A 19,868-nucleotide genomic window follows, 5' to 3' on the forward strand; every position below is an offset into this window, starting at 1 on the left:
CAGAGGTTTGCCAGACTGCCTCTTCCCTTATAATCCACCTTACTGGATACCTCTTGCTGTCCTCTCAACCCAGCTCTCTTGTCCTCCTCTTGCATCCCTCTTTAACATAACATATAACATATTTGGTGGCCACTTTTTTATCCAAAGACAGTACAGTACCATGAGTGCTTACATTTCAGACAGGGGTGGTTCCAGGGAGAAACAAACCCAAAGTCCTGCCAGTCTTTGCACCATGTTCTACCTTCTGAGCTACACCCAACCAATTTACTATCCTCCGCCTGATCCTGTCCATCGCTGAGGCGGCTGCTTCCTCTGGTCTTTACAGGGGAAGACAGATATCAATTCATATTCAGTCAGACACCTACTGTGTCATTCACTCCGATAAAACTCACGATCGGCATATGTGAGCATCACCCTTGAAGCCATGCTTCTATTGGCTTATTTGGGGTTTCTCCACTTGCCTAAGTTTACCACTGCCTTTTTTCATTTCCCTCCTTTGCATCTTCCCCACATCTGAGATGCATACATTATTCACTATCATCAAATTCTGCAAATTCATCATGTTCAGTTTGATTCAGGCCACCAATTTATATTTTACATTCACCTCTACATCATTTCACTACCTTTTACAATCATGCTCTGTCCATCACAAGCCACTCCATACCATACCAACATGCCAAGCTCAGTTAACCGATGACTTGTCACTGACTTAAGTAGATCCACCGATGCTTATGAGACCAGCATTCATGCAAATATGGTGCATGCCCACATGCTACAAGCGCAGCTAAAACTGATCACTCTAATCTATGTTTATATACCCCAGTACCCACTAGTGCTCCACCTTCGAACCTCCTTTGCCTCACCACTTTTCTTCATGGTACCCTCATGCACCGTTATAGTTCAACATTCACCTTTAGACACTCTTGCAAATCTCTGCCTCGAGGCCATTTGTGCAACCTCAGTTCACAATCAAGGTAGGTTTATCATCTCTTAGCATTCCCTTGCTAAATATATATTACTGCTCTATCCTCAAAACTCTCTTCCCGACCCTTTGAGAGTTGTCCAGCGCAACCTTGGTCCAAGACCGAGGGCCAAAATCTCCAGGTAGTATGGACATAAATCCAGACACGAGCGCTCTGCTGCCTTTGGAAATTTCTGGCAAACCTTCAGTCTCACACTCAGGGCCAACATCTTCATGCGCTGTAGGAAGATTTAAACATCTGCACCATGCTGACAAACTACTGTGTCTCCTTGACAGATGCCAGCATAACCTAATCACATGACCTAGAGTCAAAATTATTGCACACCTGGAATCCCTAGCATGAGCTAGGGCCGACATCTTCACACATGCATAACCTCTTCGGGATGTTATAGCTTTTGCACAAGCATTTTCTCTCAGTTACAATCATCACATCACTTTTATTTCTGTTTGAATGTGTAGAATTCTGAGCTAGTGAATTGGATGTGATGACAGTTTGGGAGGACACATTCTCATTTTCTACTGATCCCCTTTTCTCCACAGTGGTGTACCTCCATTACACACAGCTCTCAAAAATCTATTTCCCCCTGCAGGAAGATTGAATGTGTTTAATTTCCAACTCAGATCATTGCGCTCCCCATTTGGCATATAAACAAACAGCATTTCTCCACCTTGCATCCCACAACCTCCCCATTCTCCTCACAAATTTAGATCCTCATCACCTCCCCTTTTCTCCTCCCCAAGTTACATTAAGTGGAGTCCAGTGGGTGTTTCAGCACAACCTTGATCCATGATGGAGAGCTGACTCCACCTCCTCATGGTAAAAACACAAGGTGTTGCAAAAACATTCACTTATAACCATCATATATTCTTCTTACTTTCATTCCAGTTTGTATATGTAGATTCTTGAGCTAGTGAACTTCTGGTTGTCTTTTTCCCTACCCTCCTCCTCCTCCTACCCCATCCTCTTTCTCTTTCTCCTCCTCCCCATAGTCCTCCTCTTCCTCCACTGTCTATTTCCTATAATCATCCTCTTCTCCTCCTCATAATCGTCCTCCTCTTCCTCCTCTCCTACCTTGAGGAACGTGTCCAGTGATCCATTCTCCATGTATTCAGTAATGATCATCACTGGCTTGCCTGAGAAACAAAATATTAGAACTCACTTAATAACTCACACTTCATAAACAAAAACAACAACACACATGAATAATCAAATCTAATGATATTGAACTGATTAAATAGTGATTAAGTGGTGCATGGGGAGGGGAAAGGGGCAGACTCAAGCTATCGCTTTTCCCTAGCGACTTGATTTGAGCAAGCATATATTACAAAATTTAGCTTGGACTAAAATACTCTGGTGCTTAAAGTTGGCAAATGGAAAATAGTCTCATTAGAATATTGCTGACAAATCAGTAGGGAAGACAAATTCCGATGCTATAGCAACAAAACTAGACAGTTGCCATCAATATTAGTAGCCCCGGTTCATTGCTCTTTCACTTGAGACAATGGGGGAGTTTCAGTCAGATATTCTGTGATTTCTACTGAGTGAGCTTTGAAATTAACCGGGACAGGAGAAAAATAGATCTGCTGATAAAAACTAGTTTACAGGGACAAACTAAAGAACTATAGATCTAATATTTCCTTTAATGGTTGTACATATAAAGTAAATCCTACAGGTAGTATCTTTAGTTCACAAAATCTTACACCAAAAACAAAACACAATGCCTGACAAGGAAATGACATGCTGCCGACTCACTCTTGGTGACCACGCCCTCCAGGTGGATGATGTTTGGGTGGTCAAACTGGCCCATGATCGACGCCTCCCACAGGAAGTCGCGTCTCTGCTGCTCTGTGTAGCCCGCCTTCAAGGTCTTGATGGCGACCTGGATCTCCCTTTTCCCCGGCAGCCTCAGCGGTCCGCTGCACACCTCCCCGAACTCACCTGAGGCAGAGGGACAAAGCTTGACTGTGGCCTCGACATCTGAGTCCAACCTGACCTGAACCTCAATTTATTTTTGTCCAAAGCTAAGCCAAACTGAGGGTTAATTGCTTTCTGTGAGGCCTAACCCAGTTTAAGCCTGGGAGTTCACCAATTACAGTATTTATCTATTTTATTGATTGATTGATTGATCTGAAACTCAAAACATATCCATTTCAACCTAACAGATCCAATCCACTTTTGGGTCTAAAAGTAAAGCTCCAGAGAGGGAACACAGCCCCAAAAATAACCCAGTAAATAAATAAACATCTCTTAAGTGCCATCACTTCTCAGGTTTTTCTATTGTGGCAACATATGGACCACAAAGAATAGCCCAGCCAAACACACACACACACACACACACACACACACACACACACACACACACACACGCACGCAATCCAATACACTATTGGACTATTTTTTCATTTAAATAATTAAACCACGGTTAATAATCCATTTGTATTGATGCTGTTTGGGATTGCCATAATATCATATAACAATATAACTTTTGATTTCTGTAACAATACCAGCCAAGCCTCATTCAACTCCAGATCCAATACTCACATTAGACATTAGATATGTATTTATGGATTTATGAAGGGGGAAACTCAAATCACAACAGGTGTTGCAGGGCCTATTTACTGTATTTCACTGCTGCACAGCAAGTGAGTTCACAAGGCTTACAAATGTAGCAAATCAACACATTTGTCAGCAGAACACATGGACCATTTATAGCTGTGTGAAGTGTCATTTCCTGGTAAAATGTTTGGCTTAATGGACTTGTGTGTAAACATGTGTATCTCTACAACGATGTACTATTATGAGGGTGATATTTATATTTATACCGTTGCATGCGTTTAAAAAAGCAAGGTGCGTTGCAAAAGGTCTGTTTGCGGTGTGTGAACAAGCTAGGCTAATTTAGCTAACGTTAGCCTAGTTTACAGACTCCGTACAGTGTTTATACTGCTTGGATATGATAGCTAATCACTGAAATCATAAATATTCACCACTAGCCCCCACCGGCTTACACATTCAGGTTGTAATAATCCTTGTGGCGAACCACGAGGATGAGCTTTACAGTCACTCATGTTTATCGTCGATGTTGATTGGTCCACTATGGGTGACGTGCCCCTAACACTCGCACTGTGCAAAAGTATCAGCATATTCAACTATGGCACATTCATAAAAATGTGAGGTGCGTTGCTTTGGGAGAAGAGAGCATGCCGATCCCGTGAGCACGCAGCTCCATAGAGAACAATATACAGAAGCACGCTTAAACTCTTTCAAAAGGTGTTTTCTGAACGCACCCTTGTGCAGCTTGAAGAAAATATGATGTGAGATGGTAGAAGTATTAAGAAAACAGTTCTGAGACCATTTCTTAAATATATTCAACAACATTACTATATATTATGGCAGACCTCTTAGTTTCAGCAGCACTTTCGAGTATTTTACCAAGGGCGTAGTTGGCTGAACAAATTTACACCAGTGGATCAGATTGTGTGATAATGTTCACATTTTGCAATATCCAATGCAGGCCACAAACTGCCCAGTACTGACGCTCAGTACTGAATCAGTCGACTCACCGGCTCCGATGATCCTTTCTATGGAGATGAAGGAGACGTCGATCTCCTGGGCGAATTCATGCACTGCCTGGTTGGGGTCCTCATAGGTGAGGGGGTCGATGTAGGTACGCACCCCCGGGAACTTTACTGCAGACACACACACATATATACCATCATTAGCATTCATATGCCATTTAACATTTTAACAATAGACATTTAGTGGTCTCTTATCCAAAGAGCCTTGCAGTACATTTGTAGCATGGATGGACCCAGTGGAAAAGTAACCGCTAAACATGGCAGTGTTTGTTCCTCGCTCTTCATTCATCAGTGTTGTCACCATTAAAATCACTGTCATCAACAGCATTATTGCAATTATCTCATCATTGTTATCATCGACACAATCGTCATTATATTTGTTATTATCACCATCATTGCTGCCATCATTTAATTTGGGCAAAGAGACGTCTACATTTTAAAATCTCCATATACCTCCACATCTGTGCACGGAGGATAATGTGAAAGAATTAAAAGCAGAAATTTCTAATGTGGTCCTATTATCATTATTATTATTACACCAGTGGTGACATACTCCCATAGGCTATAATTTCACTGTCATGCACAAACACTGATCATGTGATTTCTGATAGGCTAGTATCATTCATGAAATCAAATACAGAAAAACAGCTGTCTTATCAAATATGGTAATCCATGCCTCTGTTTTATAAATCTTATGAAACAGTATGGAGAATACAGCTTTATTAATACTGTATTATAACTATAATAACTAAGTTAACAGTCAATATTTCGTCACACGGCATGAATCAATATGACAAGATGGTGGATTATGGTCATTCACAATAAATGTGTGCAGCACGCGCTGACAGCTCTGAGATTTCCCTGACTCGTTGTGAGTTGGGAGCAGCCGGGGTTGGCTCTGCTGCCAACAGATGGGCACGAGGAAACAATGCCAAGAATGTGGCCAAATAAATTAAGCTGTCACGGCCTATAAATCATCACAGCTCGGCGTGTCCTCCACCAACATGGCTGCCAGGGACCTGGTTTGAAGCTATGTCATTCAAAAAACTGCTTCTGGAATAAAAAAAGATTGTCATCTGCACAAGGAAAATACACACACCCACGCATGTAGCACACACACGCACACAAAAACACACACACACACGCCTATAGGGGTGAACGAACCCACAGAGCACGACCGCTATTTGAACCCTCTACTGTAAGTCTTCTTGTAAACTCTAGACGACCTCATGTGCACGCATACACACACACACACACACACACACAAAATCAGTTCGGGCACTCTTAACTTACTGTGACCATTGTGGAAGTGCATCTTCTCCTCTTCAGGATCCTGCTTTGCCTTGCTGTAGCCGCACCGCCTGAGAGGGAAACACTTGCATCAGTGACTAACTTGGCGATGTTTACACACGAGCACCCATCAAACATCTGTAAGCACGCACACAAAAAAGCACAGACTAGTGTTTTTTTTTTTAAAAACAGTGCTGCTGTCATTTCTGACACATATTGTAGAACATCTTCAGCTCATTTGCATCAGTGACGCGTTATATAGGTCAACGCAATGCTCAAACAGTAACACCCGTCACACATCTGTACAAAAGCACATGTGCATGCAGACAAGATGATAAAAAAAACATAGAACATATTAATCAAAACTAGTGATGTGTTTTAATTGAGGACACATATTGCAGACCATTCTGTCTGGGAGATAAATGCTTCTGTACAGTTTCAGCTCCGGTCCAATTAAATCTCTTAATGAGGCATGGCCTTTTAGCAATGATTTTACATCCTACTTTTCTCATGCAGTTTAGTTTTGTCACAGAAATTTCTAATTCCTATTAAGGGGTTTCTATTATGTCTGCCCTCTGTATCTAAACGAGCAGCGAACAGAGACAGGTACAGACAGGAGGAAAAAGAGAGATTTACAGACAGATCACAGTGATTGTAGGAAGCAAACGACCAACACACAAGGCACATTCACACTTGGATTTGAGTGCAAGATAAGCTTTTCATTTCCTCGAGGAAGTTCCGAGTTTACAATTTCACGATTTTTTGCAAAATCAACAGTTCCCTACAAATATTGCCACCGCTTGCAACTACCATGCTTTTACTGCAAAAAACCTTCCACCTTTGAAAAAAAAAAAAAAGCAAAGGACTGCAATTTTCCTAAAATGTTATTTCACCACAAAGCTCTTGTCAACAAAACAACTCGCACTCAAATTTTTTTCATCAAACCTCCGACTTTCACCACAAACAAACACAGAAAAGAGCACAAATTGGCCTTGCATGTTCCCAGTAAAGGTCAAAGACAGATCAAGCGTTTTTGGTCACGATAATCACTTTGTAGGAAAAACCCACAATTAAAACTCATGAAACCCTGGAGCGATTGGCTTTTGCTTCTTTTGTCTCTTTCTTCCTGTCTTTTTCTCTTTTGTGTGGGTGTGGAAACGCAAACATGTGCGTGCCCTCTGATCTGTAGGCCAAAATCTCTAGCTTGTGTTACGTGTGTGTGGGTTTCTGTGTGTGTGTGTGTGTGTGTGTGTGTGTGTGTGAGTGAGAGAGAGTGAGAGAGAGAGAGAGAGATCTAAGAGCTTCTGTCTGTCAATATTTAGACAAGCAGCATCAGAGATAACACAGATTAAATATGAACAGATTGATTTTAAACATGATCCTATAGGCAAACACAAGCAAACACACACACGCAATCACACACACACACACACACACACACACAGATGCACAAATTGCTGTAGTTGTGAGAACATTCTGTTGATTTAATTTCTGACTTTCTATCCCAAATGTACCTCAACTCTAGCCAAAACAGTCCTAATTTTAATCTTTTCCTTAGCGTTACAATTCTAACCCTAAGGGTCAACAAAATGTTTTTTACATTATAGGATTTTCCTCATCTTCCTTTCCTTGAAGACCTAATGCCCAAGTTTGAGAACACATCAACACACACACACACACACATACACACACACACAAACACACACGGGTTCTGTCCAAGTCTTTCCCATCACGGGTCTCTGTAGGAGAGCCAGGCTTGGCCAGGGGGGGTTGGTATGGGCAGCTGGATAGTCTGGGGGAGGGGAGTGTGTGTGTGTGTGTGTGTGTGTGTGTGTGTGTCTGCCTGGGGGGACAGTCAGTGTTTGGTTTGCTGGATCCGATGAGTCAAGGGGTTTGAGCGTGTTCAGTGCCCACTGAGCCCTCCAACTTCCTGCGTGTGCATCTGTGTGTTTGTTAACCCATGCATACACGCGTCTGTGCGTATGTGTGTGTGTGTGTGTGTGTGTGTGTGTGTGTGTATGCGTGTGTGTGTGTGTGTGTCTAGACATGTGTGTTCTCATTGTGTTTGGATGTGTATGCATGTGTGTGTAGGTTGGAGGGTCATGCGGGAGGAGGAGGAGGAGGGGGGGGAGGGGTCAGTGGTTGGAGGGGGTTGCGGTGCTTGTGTCCCAAATCCATCACTGGAAAATTTGGCATTCCTTCCCATCTCTCCTCCCCCACACCAAACCACGGTGATCCTCGCTCCCCGTCCCGGTTTAACTGAACCGGAATCACCCGCCGCATCGTTTTCGGTTTGCCTTTTAAATCCCGAAACGGAACCAGTGCAGCCGCTGTCTGCTCCGTCTGATCATTCTGTCAAACAGCTACACATCTGTATGAATAAATAACTCAATAAGGATGAACTGAATGACCAAAATGATGAACCAATGGCCTGAGGGACGGACAGTTGAATGAATGACGGATCGACAAAAGTATGGATGGATGAAAAGATGGATGGATGGATGGATTGATGGATGGGTGAATCAACAAAAGTAGGGCTAGATACATGAATGGATGAAGGTCAAATAATGCATTGTTAAAAACATGGATGGACTATAAATTCAGATCAAGCGGCCAAAACCACGGGTGAATTTTGAAGCCAATAAGGAAGTGGCTGAGAGCTGCAGTTCCTCTAACGTCTGCGAGGGTCCGGCTCCAAAAAGACTCTAAATCCCGCCCAACTCCATTCAAGTCAATGAGACCACAGCTCAACTTCTCACTCAAAATATAAAGTCAATACATTTTTTCGACAAGAGGTTATGGTCTCAGCAGCTAATTTCACTTCTTCTAATATGTGTCCGTATGACGATTTTCAAAATAACTGCGTCATTAACGGGATATAACGGTTATAAAACGGGGTTGTTTTCCGAGTGATTGACAGGTCGCTTGTCCAGTGATCACGGACCAATAGCAGGCGGCGCTGCGGCTCTGTGGGAAACCCTCGGCTTCGCTCTGGCTGCTCCGGCTCCAAAAAATGTCAATATGGCGGCGCTCGAAGACCCGAACTTTTGGCTTCAAAACGGCCCTTCAGAAACCTGTGGGTGACGTCACACTCACTACGTCCATCTTGTTTTACAGTCTATGATTCAGATTCGTTCATTGTCCATCCATGTTTTTAACGATCCATTGACCTGAGCGTTGTGATCAGAGGAAGCTTTTATTTTGTTAGTTACAGTTCAGCAGAAGGACATCGATATAAGCAGCATGGCTCATATAGCTTATTTTAGTTAAGTTGTTGCATATCACTTGAAATGTGTTTTAAAAGAAGTTGAAATTAGATAAAAGCATTACAGCACCCAACCTGAGTTAATTAGTGGCTATAATGGAATTTCAAAGTTCAAGTTGTTGTTGTTCACATTTGGTATTTTTTCTTGGTGTCTCATTGTAAACGTAGCCCATGTTTTTATTGTCATTCTTTTCTTATACTGTATATGATATTGATATGAACCTGTTTTGTAACTCGTGTATTTTTTCCACTGTGAAGCATTTTCTAACTTTGTTTTGATAAGTGCTATATAAATAAAGTTTATTATAATTTGTAAGTTCTTTAAGTCTATTAAAAGGACATAAAAGGTATTTGGGGTATATTAGGTGAAATGTATTCACAATAACTGTGTAATATTTTGGCCAGTGTATGTACACTCACCAGCCACTTCATTCAGGTACACCTGTTCAACTGCTCGTTAACACAAATATCTAATCAGCCAATCACGTGGCAGCAACTCAATGCATTTAGGCATGTAGACATGGTCAAGACGATCTGCTGAAGTTCAAACCAAGCATCAGAATGGGGAAGAAAGGTGATTAAAGTGACTTTGAACGTGGCATGGTTGGCTGGTTTGAGTAATTCAGAAACTGCTGATCTACTGGGATTTTCACGCACAACCATCTCTAGGGTTTACAGAGAACGGTCCGAAAGAAAAAAAAAAATCCAGTGAGTGGCAGTTCTCTGGGCGAAAATGCCTTGTTGCTGGCAGAGGTCAGAGGAGAACGGCCAGACTGGTTCGAGCTGATAGAAAGGCAACAGTAACCCAGATAACCTCTTTACAACTGTGGTGAGCAGAAAAGCATCTCAGAATGCAACACGTCCAACCTGGAGGCGGATGTCACTTTGGTAGCCGGTTGACACTGAGCTGAAAGCTGATACCTACCCAGTATTACTAAAGTGTACCTAATGAAGTGGCCGGTGAGTGTATATATGTGCTTTTACAGGAGCATGTGTGCTGCCTTGATTTTGCATTTGTGTGTGTGTGTGTGTGTGTGTGTGTGAATGTGGAAGATTGATTGTAGCGTTTCCAAGCCAAGATCAAGACGAGGTCATACGAGCCTGGAGGCATGCTAAATGCTAATACAGCAGTTACACAGCGTATCGAGCACAGAGTGCTAAATGCTGCCGTGCAACAGAGCGAGACTAGCTGACCAAACTTCAGGAGAATCCACTGACTTACACGCATCCCCAAACCTCAACCTCAAACACAAGCCTGGGAAAAGGTGGGAGAAAGGACTTTGACAAAGCAGATTCTGCCAATATATAAAAAACAAGTCTCTCACTTTTTTTCACCTGTTTAAGTATTGATAATCGTTCTATTTTCTTCACTCCATCGGCTTAAGTTTTCTCAGACCGGATTTCGGTGTTGCACTTGTTCAAACTGAAAGGTTTAATAAACATAAAGAAACCAATTCGCTTAAAAATAATTCAGCATAATGACTAGTTTCTTATTTATTGTCAGAATCTGCTTTGTTCGAGTTTGTTTATGTGCTAGAAGTGTGATTTTCAGACTGTTCCTCCATTCAATGGCAGTGAATGGAAAGAGAAAAAAACTCAATTCTCCAATGTCCTCTACCGGAGCAACAGATCACAGAATCACTGATTTGGGGGTTTTATCATGTCCAGGAAGTTCTACCAAAGTTCAACATCACTTTAACAACACTCTAACCTTAACCCTTGTGCTAAATCCTATGATGCTGCACAACAAAGGAGACAGATTTGGGTTGGAAATGAGATTTTCCATATTTCATTTTTGTTAGTCAGCGTTAGGTCAGAGAGGGTTAAGAGGATAACCTCTTACTAAGTCAACAAACAACCACATTTTCAAAGAAATGCTCATAACTGGTCTAAAAGGAAAAAAAACAAGCCAAAAAAAACAAAAAAAAAACTTTGACACTCTCTTTCTCAGTTTCACACCCTGAGCAGCCTCTCCCTTCAGGTTTTGTTGGCATGAACGGTGCCTTTCCTAAACAAGGAAAGTCAGAATGTCCTGTCTTCACAAAATTAAATTTGTCTTCATTTCCTTGAGCAGGAACAAATTTCCTCACAAGGGTAGAAGAACACACACACACACACACACACACACACACACACTGCATGGTTGCAGTGTCTTGAATTAACCTTTACTCCAACCTTCCATCTAATAGTAATAATAACCATCCCTCTCTCCAGAGACGGGCGTGCAGGCTTGTCACTATAAATTCAAATCTCTGTTGACAGACATGTGATGGCGTTTTCTGTCTCTCAATCACAATTCACACAACATTGTCTTTTCCATAAAATTGCATTATACAACTGGTAGTTTGAGCAAAGCAATCTGATTGGTCATGTCCTGACCGTATGCGTATTTGTGCGTTCTGCCAGTAACGTACAGCATGCCACTAACATTCTCTATTTCGATGCATCTAATTTAAGGATCCCAATGCTGTAACATGATTTGGACTGCTGGATTGTATTACCGGTGTGTGATTGGTGTTATTATTGTTAATTCATGATCGGGTTATCAATTGTTCCATGATACAATATGTACATGATACAACATACAGTGAAAAAGATACAATGAAAACAAGGCAGCTGTAAAACACTAAATACATATTGACACAGCTCCCAAGTGTACTGCAACAATATTCAATGCAAAGCTTTTTTTTATTGCTTATGAATACAAATATGGCCGTTCTATGTTGTATATTTCCCACATTTACTGTGGCAGATACTTTGAGTTTGCTCAAAGTATCGACAGTGTAGCAAGAAGTGAGATGGAATGACTTAGCAACCATGATTATGGTTTGTCCTGAAAATTATTTATTCACTTAGGCTAGGAATAGCTGCTGCTCCACAGACCTTGGTATTATAAGGTTCTATCTGACCTTTTTGTCAAAACTGAGTTAGTCACATGAATCTATGAGTGTCTGTTGACATATGTGTGGTGTTCTTTTTTGAAAATAATGATTTTTGAGTCTGTAATTTCTAAAACAAAAAGGACCCATCTCCATTTAACTCAATGGATGCTGAAATCTTTGAAGCTCAATATCTCAGAACTATCCTGAAGGCAGATAGAACCTTATAATTCTAAGCTCACGTAATGTGGAGGGCAGGGATAAGGATTTATATGTTGGCTAACACTTATGGTGCGTTCAGATTACGAGCTACAAAAGCTACAAAAACGGCCTGGTGTACTGAGCTACATTGTCGCCAACGGAGGAGAAAAGTGTCCCTGACGGTTCATGTCGTCATCATGTTGTGGGCACCGACTAATAATGTCACACTGCCATATCTTTGCATTTGTCTCGTTTTTTTATTTTATTTGACAAATAATCGTTCTTGTTAATTGAAACAATTCGTCGAGTAAATGATAATAAAGTAAATAGAACTACCCTGCGCTACCTTCCCTCTGCTCTGATTGGTTCATGCTTCACCGCATCATCAGAGTATGGAAAAACATGGAAGCAGCTGAACTTCAGTTTGTAGCTGCTACATTTTACACGCTGGCTTTGTATCTTCGTGTCGCCGGCTTCCTTTGAAAATGAATGACCTCCTGTTGCTTTGTACACTGTACTTTGTACACCCTTATACTGCAGCATATTTGTTAAGTACTGCTGGTTTTCTTTAGTTCTCACAGGTGTCAGACAGGATGCAGCGCCTTAACTTCCTGTCATGGTATTGTGCTACACAGCTATAAGCAACTGTCTGGTGGTGATTACACGGAAACTAATCAGTGTGTGTGTGTGTGTGTGTGTCTTACCGTCCGCTGAGCAGGAATCCAGCGACGACTGCCAGTAGGACTAGAGCCAAGGTGACGGCCACCGCTACTATGGAAGCCTGAGCACGCTCACTGGTGGCAGTTACTGCCAAGGCAGAGGAGGAGGGGTTAGATGCACACATACATACTTACATACACACAGACACACACACACACACACACACACACACACCTGACATCTGTTGTTGATGCAGCTACCAAAACAGGTCAGAGTCACGTACAAGTTTAACTTTATTGTCCTGTCATGGGGGAAAGAATCCCTTTCTCTATCACACACACACACACACACTCCCTCTTCTCCACATCTCTCTCTCTTTTTTTCTCTCCATCTCTCTCTCTCTCTCTGACCTGACACCCCCCCCCCTCCCCCCCCCTCCTCCTGTCAGCTGTACTCACAGTAAGGGCTGGTCTGGAATTCGAAACGTCGGCTAAACGCCCCGTAGCCTGCTGAGGTCCTGGCTCGCACCTGTAATACATAATATTCAAACATGGCACTTCATTTTATTGCATTTTATTGCATTGTAGGCCTACTGTACCTCTTTTGCTATAGATGAGATTATTAGATAAAACTACATCTATTACATCTACATCTCCCAGCATGCCTGGGGGTGCCTGGGGATCCCTCAGGACCAGCTGGAGGAAGTAGGTAGAAAAAACAAAAAAAAAAAAAACATATGAATTGTGCTGCTTTGCCCTGCTGCCACTGTGACTCATATAAATGGCAATAAATATGGATGGATAGATGGAAGTAGCTCAATTGATTTGTGTTATATCACACCTGAGGGCTCCAATATGGAAACAATTTACACTACCAGTCAAAAGTTTGGACACACACATATTTTTTTATTTTTACTATTTTCCACATTTTACAGTAATAGTAAATGACACAAATGGAATTATGCAGTGACCAAAAAAGTGTTAAATAAATCTAAGCTATCTTATATTTTAGATTCTTTAACAGTAGCCGCCCTTTGCCTTGATGGAATTGATTTTCCTTTCTTTAATCATCAATTAGCAACGTCTTGGTTGTTGTGTTTGACCCCGGCTCTGACCTGGAAGATGTAGGCTGAGGAGGGCTTCAGGCCTTCCACCACCATCTCCGTCTCCTTGGATTTAATTATGGTGTAACTGGAGTCCTGCTCCTGGAGGGGGGGACAGAGGAAGGGAGAGAGGGAGAACGGTTGTTTTTTAAGATGCTTTGGATATATTCTTCTAACCCTGCTGATGATGTGTTGTTGGAAAAGACTTATGCTAATAATGTAATAAACTTCATTTATATAGCACCTTTCAAAACAATTGTTACAAAGTGCATCACAGCAAATAAAAGCATGGAGTAAAGTTATAAGGTAGTGTCGATAAAAACACAACTAAAAGAAGAGCAATTAAGTAAATAATAGAACAACAGTAAAACAAGGAATAGAAAATAAACACAAATAAATCAAATTAAAATCCGGGTAAAAACCTCATAGAAAAAGGCCGTGATAAAAACAAAACTACAGCCACAAGATCAATTTCTCTTTCTCTTCACTTGGTGTCTGCATGCTTGCATTTGTGCATATATGCATCCCCATGTGGAGCACTCTTATTAGCACTCCTATATTCATGTGTTAATGTATATTCTCATGTGCATGTGCATGGTTAAGCTACCTGCAGTTGGTGTGTGTGTATATGTGTGTGTGTGTGCGTAAGGATCAGTTTCCCCACTGTAACCACATCAGGTTTAAACACAGCTAAATGCCCCTCCATTAGCCAGAAGCCATTAGCTAACCACTGACCGCAGCTCTCATCTCCTCTCCTGTATACCTTTATTCTGACCTTCCCAGAAAAGAAGACAGCACAGGATGACGGAGAGAAAACAGAGAGAGGGAAGAGGAGAAATCGTCAGGATAGCAGCATCAAATTGCTGAGTCTACCCAGGTCCAGCTGAAAAAGACACAGCTGCAGGATGTCATATCAGAGAGAGTATTTTCTGCTCTGTGATCTCATGCAGACGACCCAAGTCAGAAAGTGAAATGAAGTAATTGATACACTCTGTTAAATCTCATATTGGAACTATTGGGTCTTTTTGAGGTGAGTTTTTTTTTCAGTGTGCCAGATTTAGAGGAAGACTTCAGGAAAAAAAAATGCTCAAAGACAAAATATATCCTGTGGCATCTCTGATGGCTTGTTTGAATGACATTGGTCTAAAAATGTCTGTGAATGTAACGTATTAACAAAGTTAAGGCAGGATGCTGTAAAATCCGCCATTGTGATTTTTTTTGTCGCACTCAGGTGAAATTGGAGCCTTCTCAGAAGAATAATTATGATTGAAATGAGAAAAATCAACTGCAGTCAAATAGAAAGAAGAAAAAAACCTTACATCATCAAACCCTTTAAAGCCTTTAAAGCAGGGAAAAGTACAAATAAGTGCTTTAAGGAGTTTTACAAGCCAACTTTTAAAGGCCAATGCCGCCAGAATACTAACTAGGCAACCAAATATGTATGAATGTATGTATATATGTATGTATGTATGCCCTGTGGTATCGCTGAGAGCTTAACAGAATAATGTTGGTCTAAAATGACATAAATTACAATGCATTAGCAAAGTAGAAACCGTGAGGGTTGAACAGGGTATGAACAAAAATAATAGAAACACCAAATGATAAAGGACGTTAACTTTAAAGTGACTAAATCACAAGTACAAAGGCTGCTGCTACAGGTACAGTAATTAGCATGTGTATTAGTATGTGTCAGCTTTGAAAAATGTCTTGCAATTATCACTTTTATATGCGAGTTCTTCAAGTGGCAGCTAACAGTTTCCAAAATAGTGGGTCCATCAATCACAAAAACTGCAAACTTATTGAATGTGGCGAAGGGAACAGTCTGGAAAATCATGACAATATGTGTCAAACACAAACAACAGGATAGTTGCATAAACACACCTGAACCCCTGACCCATGGAAAAAAAACTAATATGGTCTGATGAGTTTCTTTTGAATAAAATAAAAACTATATTTTCAACATGCAACTTGATCACATGAAACAGGCTAATTTCTCTCTAGACTACATTGGTCAGATGGACGTTGGACCTTTTGCAATAAATATATTACAGTAGTCAATATTCGAGTCTTTGTGTAACCCTATTAATGATGTATATAGATAAACATGAATATTGATATAAAGTGATTTTTTACCTTTTCAAAATACTTGATCTCGTACTCCAGGATGATGCCGTTGGGACGATCAGGCTCTGCCCAAGAAACGGCGATGCTGCTCTTCCCAGCATGACCTTTCCTCACCACACTCACCGGGGAGGGGGCTGCACACACACACACACACACACACACACACACACACACACACACACACAGATAAAAGATAAAGAGTACAACTGTTAGCACCTACTGTAATTTGGAACCATTTCCTTCCTCTCTCCAAAAGTAAAAACCCAATAATAAAGTAATAATCTGATGCAATCCCCTGCAATCATCTCTTTAATTCCTCTCTGTAACATGATTGACATTAACACCCTAATAAACAATGATTAATTGAAAGAGAAATGGTACCAAAGATGTAAAATTAGTTGATTAACCTAAATCAGCATCTATAAGACATTCCTCCGCTCTTTTGATGTTTAAATGCACAGAACTAATTGTAATTCTTGCTGTGATTGTTGCAGACCATAAAATATTTAACTGAAGATGAAACATCAAAGAACGAAAAAAAAAAAAAAAAAAGATACAACAAAAAACGTCAGATGATTCATCTTTGCTGTGTGGTTAGATGGCATTGAAAGAAACTGAGATTAAAACAAATAAAACAAAAAATCCTTGTTTTAAAGGAGCTCTGGAGGGGAAGTTCATCACTCTATCACATCAAAGAAGGAATATAATGTTCACGGTAATTTACACTCGTCTTTAATACCATTTTATCTCTGTGGTTAGTGGGGTGGGGATTGGTTGGTAGTGGGTGGAGAGCCAGGAGTACTAGTTTTAGTTTTACAAACATTTATCTGAGGCAGAAACAATCTGATTGGTTGAGCTAAACCTCAAGAACCAGCTGACCTTCCAAGATCATGAATGCCACATGATGGGAGGATCTGCTTATCTCACGATACGCAATATGAGGTTCAAGATTCAATACAAACACGATACGATGTAATTAATACAAGTTAAATGACAACAAAGTCTGACTGTGCAGAATTTCTGAGCCACAAATCTTTCTAGTGATGGCATTGGCTTGATAGAATGTAACAACAATTTAAAAATGTCATTACAAAGTGCAGATAATATAATTTGGATGGAGAGCTTGTGAAACTGTGATGGTCAAGCGTCTCATTTGTGATTACTACAGCAGAATAACATGGAGATAATATCACAATTCATTTTTTCTGCCCCATGATACGTATTGTCACTTTGTTGTATTGCAATATATTGAATTTCAAATATTGTCCCATCTTTATAGCCCTGAAAGGGAGCGTTGATTTATTACAGACTATCGGACTCTCTGCTGCTCCCCTAGAGTGATGTACCCGTGGTGCGGGCTTTGTGTTGTTCATCGTTTTATTATTCGGTGTCGAAATAAAAAGATACACGGGCAAGAACCAGACCACTCGTCTTCTGTGTCCTTCGTGCAGCGCAGAAGATATTAAGGCACTTCAACTTGGAAACATACGTTTTCTTGCTGACTTTTAATTTATAAGTTGACTGAAACAGTAGTGAATAGATAGGTCAGAGTTAAGTATTCGTTCTGGTGAAGCAACAAAGAAAAGCCGACTAAAACACAGACAGCACAAGCCAGCAGTTTGTAACTTTAAGAAAACGGCTGTAAAAATATCGTTTTATCAGTTTTATTAGGTCTGTCCTATCACCTCCATTCTATCAGTTCTTGTAATAGTCCCTTTACTTAGTTCTTTACTTTATTTACCCACATTTTAGCACACAAGCTATTCTGCAACTCTCTTCTTTGCACACATTCATCCCCGGGAGCCGAGAACAACCGCTCTACCACTGTTGGAGGTTTAGTACCTCGCTCAAGGGAACCTTATTGGTTGTTTCTTGGCGTGGGAAGAGCGTTTCTCATTCACTTTCCTCCTCTTAATTTTTTTTCCTTGCCAGCGTGGCTCTTTGAAAGAAGGTTTGGAATTATAGGCAGATTTCAAAAGCTGACTGCGAGAAATTATCAGCCAAGAGCTAAAAAGTTTGGTCATGGGGTGGATTTTTTTTTAATTTCATGCTTCTTTTGTGGCTCTTGGCAAAGCTTGAACTTTAAACATAAGTTTTATAGTTAATTTTTTTTTTCTTTTCTGTGAGTTCAGACATCAAGCGGGTACAGTGGTGAGAGTTTGTATCCATCATCCAGCCATCCTGTTGTAACCTGAACTGTTGGCCCATCTCTCAGAGGGACAGTTGGCGAGTCTCTGACACATAAAGAGCTTTTAACCAGGCAAAACGCTCCCTCAGGCAACAACCTGATAGTGTGTGTGTGTGTGTACGTGTGTGTGTGCGTGTGTGTGTGTGTAAGCCTCCGCTGCAAAACGCTACACACCGTTTAGGTTTCAATAGCCTCAGCAGAGCTCCGAAGGGAATAAATCAGTGCTACAAACAGAGTAACTGTATCCTGAGTGGACAGTCACACAGACGTGTTATCTGCAACATCTTAAAAGCCTGAAACCAGAGACAGAATCACACACACACACACACACACTCAATGCTTATAAGGTACAAAGGCTGGGATGCCATGATGAGAAAGAGGCCTTCTTTTCTCCTGCAGCTTAAGAAGTAACAATACACAGACACTTTTTAAGCCCAAGTCCACTGAAAATTGATGCATTTAGCCATGCTATAGGTAATCCAAAACCCTGGAAATATGTCACATATACTGTACAACATGCACATAAATTCATATATATTCCTAGAAATTCAGTTTGAGGAAATCACAGCTTGCGAATGCCGCTTTTCAGAAACCTGCTGGTTCAAAACTTCCTTTGGATTTCTGATTTAACTGCCGTTTTCTGTACAGATAATGTACAGACCCCGGTCTAGTCCCCGCTAAACATCCCCCCCCCCCCCCCCCCCCCAGTCCCCCATCAGCCCTTTGTACCCTTTTACCAAACTGCACTGCTGCATCTTTCAAAATGCCACAGGGTCGCCAAAATGCCAAAACTGATGTTGGCATCACATTTTAAAAAATGATTTAGCTGCAAGGGACACACAACAATTTGCATATATGTAACCCTTTTGACACCCAAAGTAGCATATTAGGCTAAGCTAGCTGACTCAACTAAACAGTACCTTTCTGTGCAATTTGACAACTTTTGCAACAGGAATGCCACAAACTCAGCAGGAGAGAGTAAGGAGAGAGAAAAGCCTCTGACAATTATGAGACAGGTGTGAGAGAGAGAGAGAGAGAGAGAGAGAGAGAGAGAGAGAGAGAGAGGGTGAGAGAGAGAGAGGGAGGGGTGATGGGGAGAGAGGCAAAGGGAGTTGATGGGGAGAGAGAGAAAGGGGGGTGATGGGGAGAGAGAAAGAGAGGTGATGGGGAGAGAGAAAGGGGGGTGATGGGGAGAGAGAAAGGGAGGTGATGGGGAGAGAGAAAAAAGAGGTGATGGGGAGAGAGAGAAAGAGAGGTGATGGGAAAAAGAGAGAAAGCCTCAGAGAGAAAGGGAGGCGATGGGGAGAGAGAGAAAGGGAGGTGATGGACAGAGAGAGAAAGGGGGGTGATGGGGAGAGAGAGAAAGAGGTGATGGGGAGAGAGAAAGGGAAGAGATGGGGAGAGAGAGAAAGGGAAGAGATGGGGAGAGAGAGAGAAAGGGTGCTAAAGGAGGTAGGAGGGAGGAGGGAGGGTTGATGGAATTTTTTTTTTTTTAAAAGTGAGAGCGACGTAATGAGAGAGAGCGATAGGAAGGAAGTAGATAGATGTCTATAAGTGAGCCAGTGAAGGGCGCCAGCAACACTTCCCTGTTAGCAACAGTG

At 41.4% G+C, this 19,868-nt stretch overlaps 1 protein-coding gene across 4 annotated transcripts in view; it reads right to left on the bottom strand.

Annotated features, from left to right (window-relative positions):
• Positions 1–19,868, bottom strand: part of epha5 (EPH receptor A5) — a 90,272-nt gene that overhangs the window by 13,564 nt on the left and 56,840 nt on the right. For 3 of the 4 annotated variants that reach the window (XM_078288408.1, XM_078288421.1, XM_078288423.1), the window contains 8 exons: positions 16,089–16,213; positions 13,968–14,057; positions 13,312–13,381; positions 12,898–13,000; positions 5,852–5,919; positions 4,544–4,669; positions 2,736–2,921; positions 2,055–2,116 (listed from right to left, as the gene is read on the bottom strand). In XM_078288408.1, coding sequence (XP_078144534.1) covers positions 2,055–2,116; positions 2,736–2,921; positions 4,544–4,669; positions 5,852–5,919; positions 12,898–13,000; positions 13,312–13,381; positions 13,968–14,057; positions 16,089–16,213 — 830 coding nt within the window. The remainder of the gene's footprint in view (positions 1–2,054; positions 2,117–2,735; positions 2,922–4,543; positions 4,670–5,851; positions 5,920–12,897; positions 13,001–13,311; positions 13,382–13,967; positions 14,058–16,088; positions 16,214–19,868) is intronic. The other variant, XM_078288415.1, reaches the window with a different exon arrangement.

This window comes from Centroberyx gerrardi, chromosome 2 (genome assembly GCF_048128805.1).
Source record: "Centroberyx gerrardi isolate f3 chromosome 2, fCenGer3.hap1.cur.20231027, whole genome shotgun sequence".
NCBI classification, from domain to species: domain Eukaryota; kingdom Metazoa; phylum Chordata; class Actinopteri; order Beryciformes; family Berycidae; genus Centroberyx; species Centroberyx gerrardi.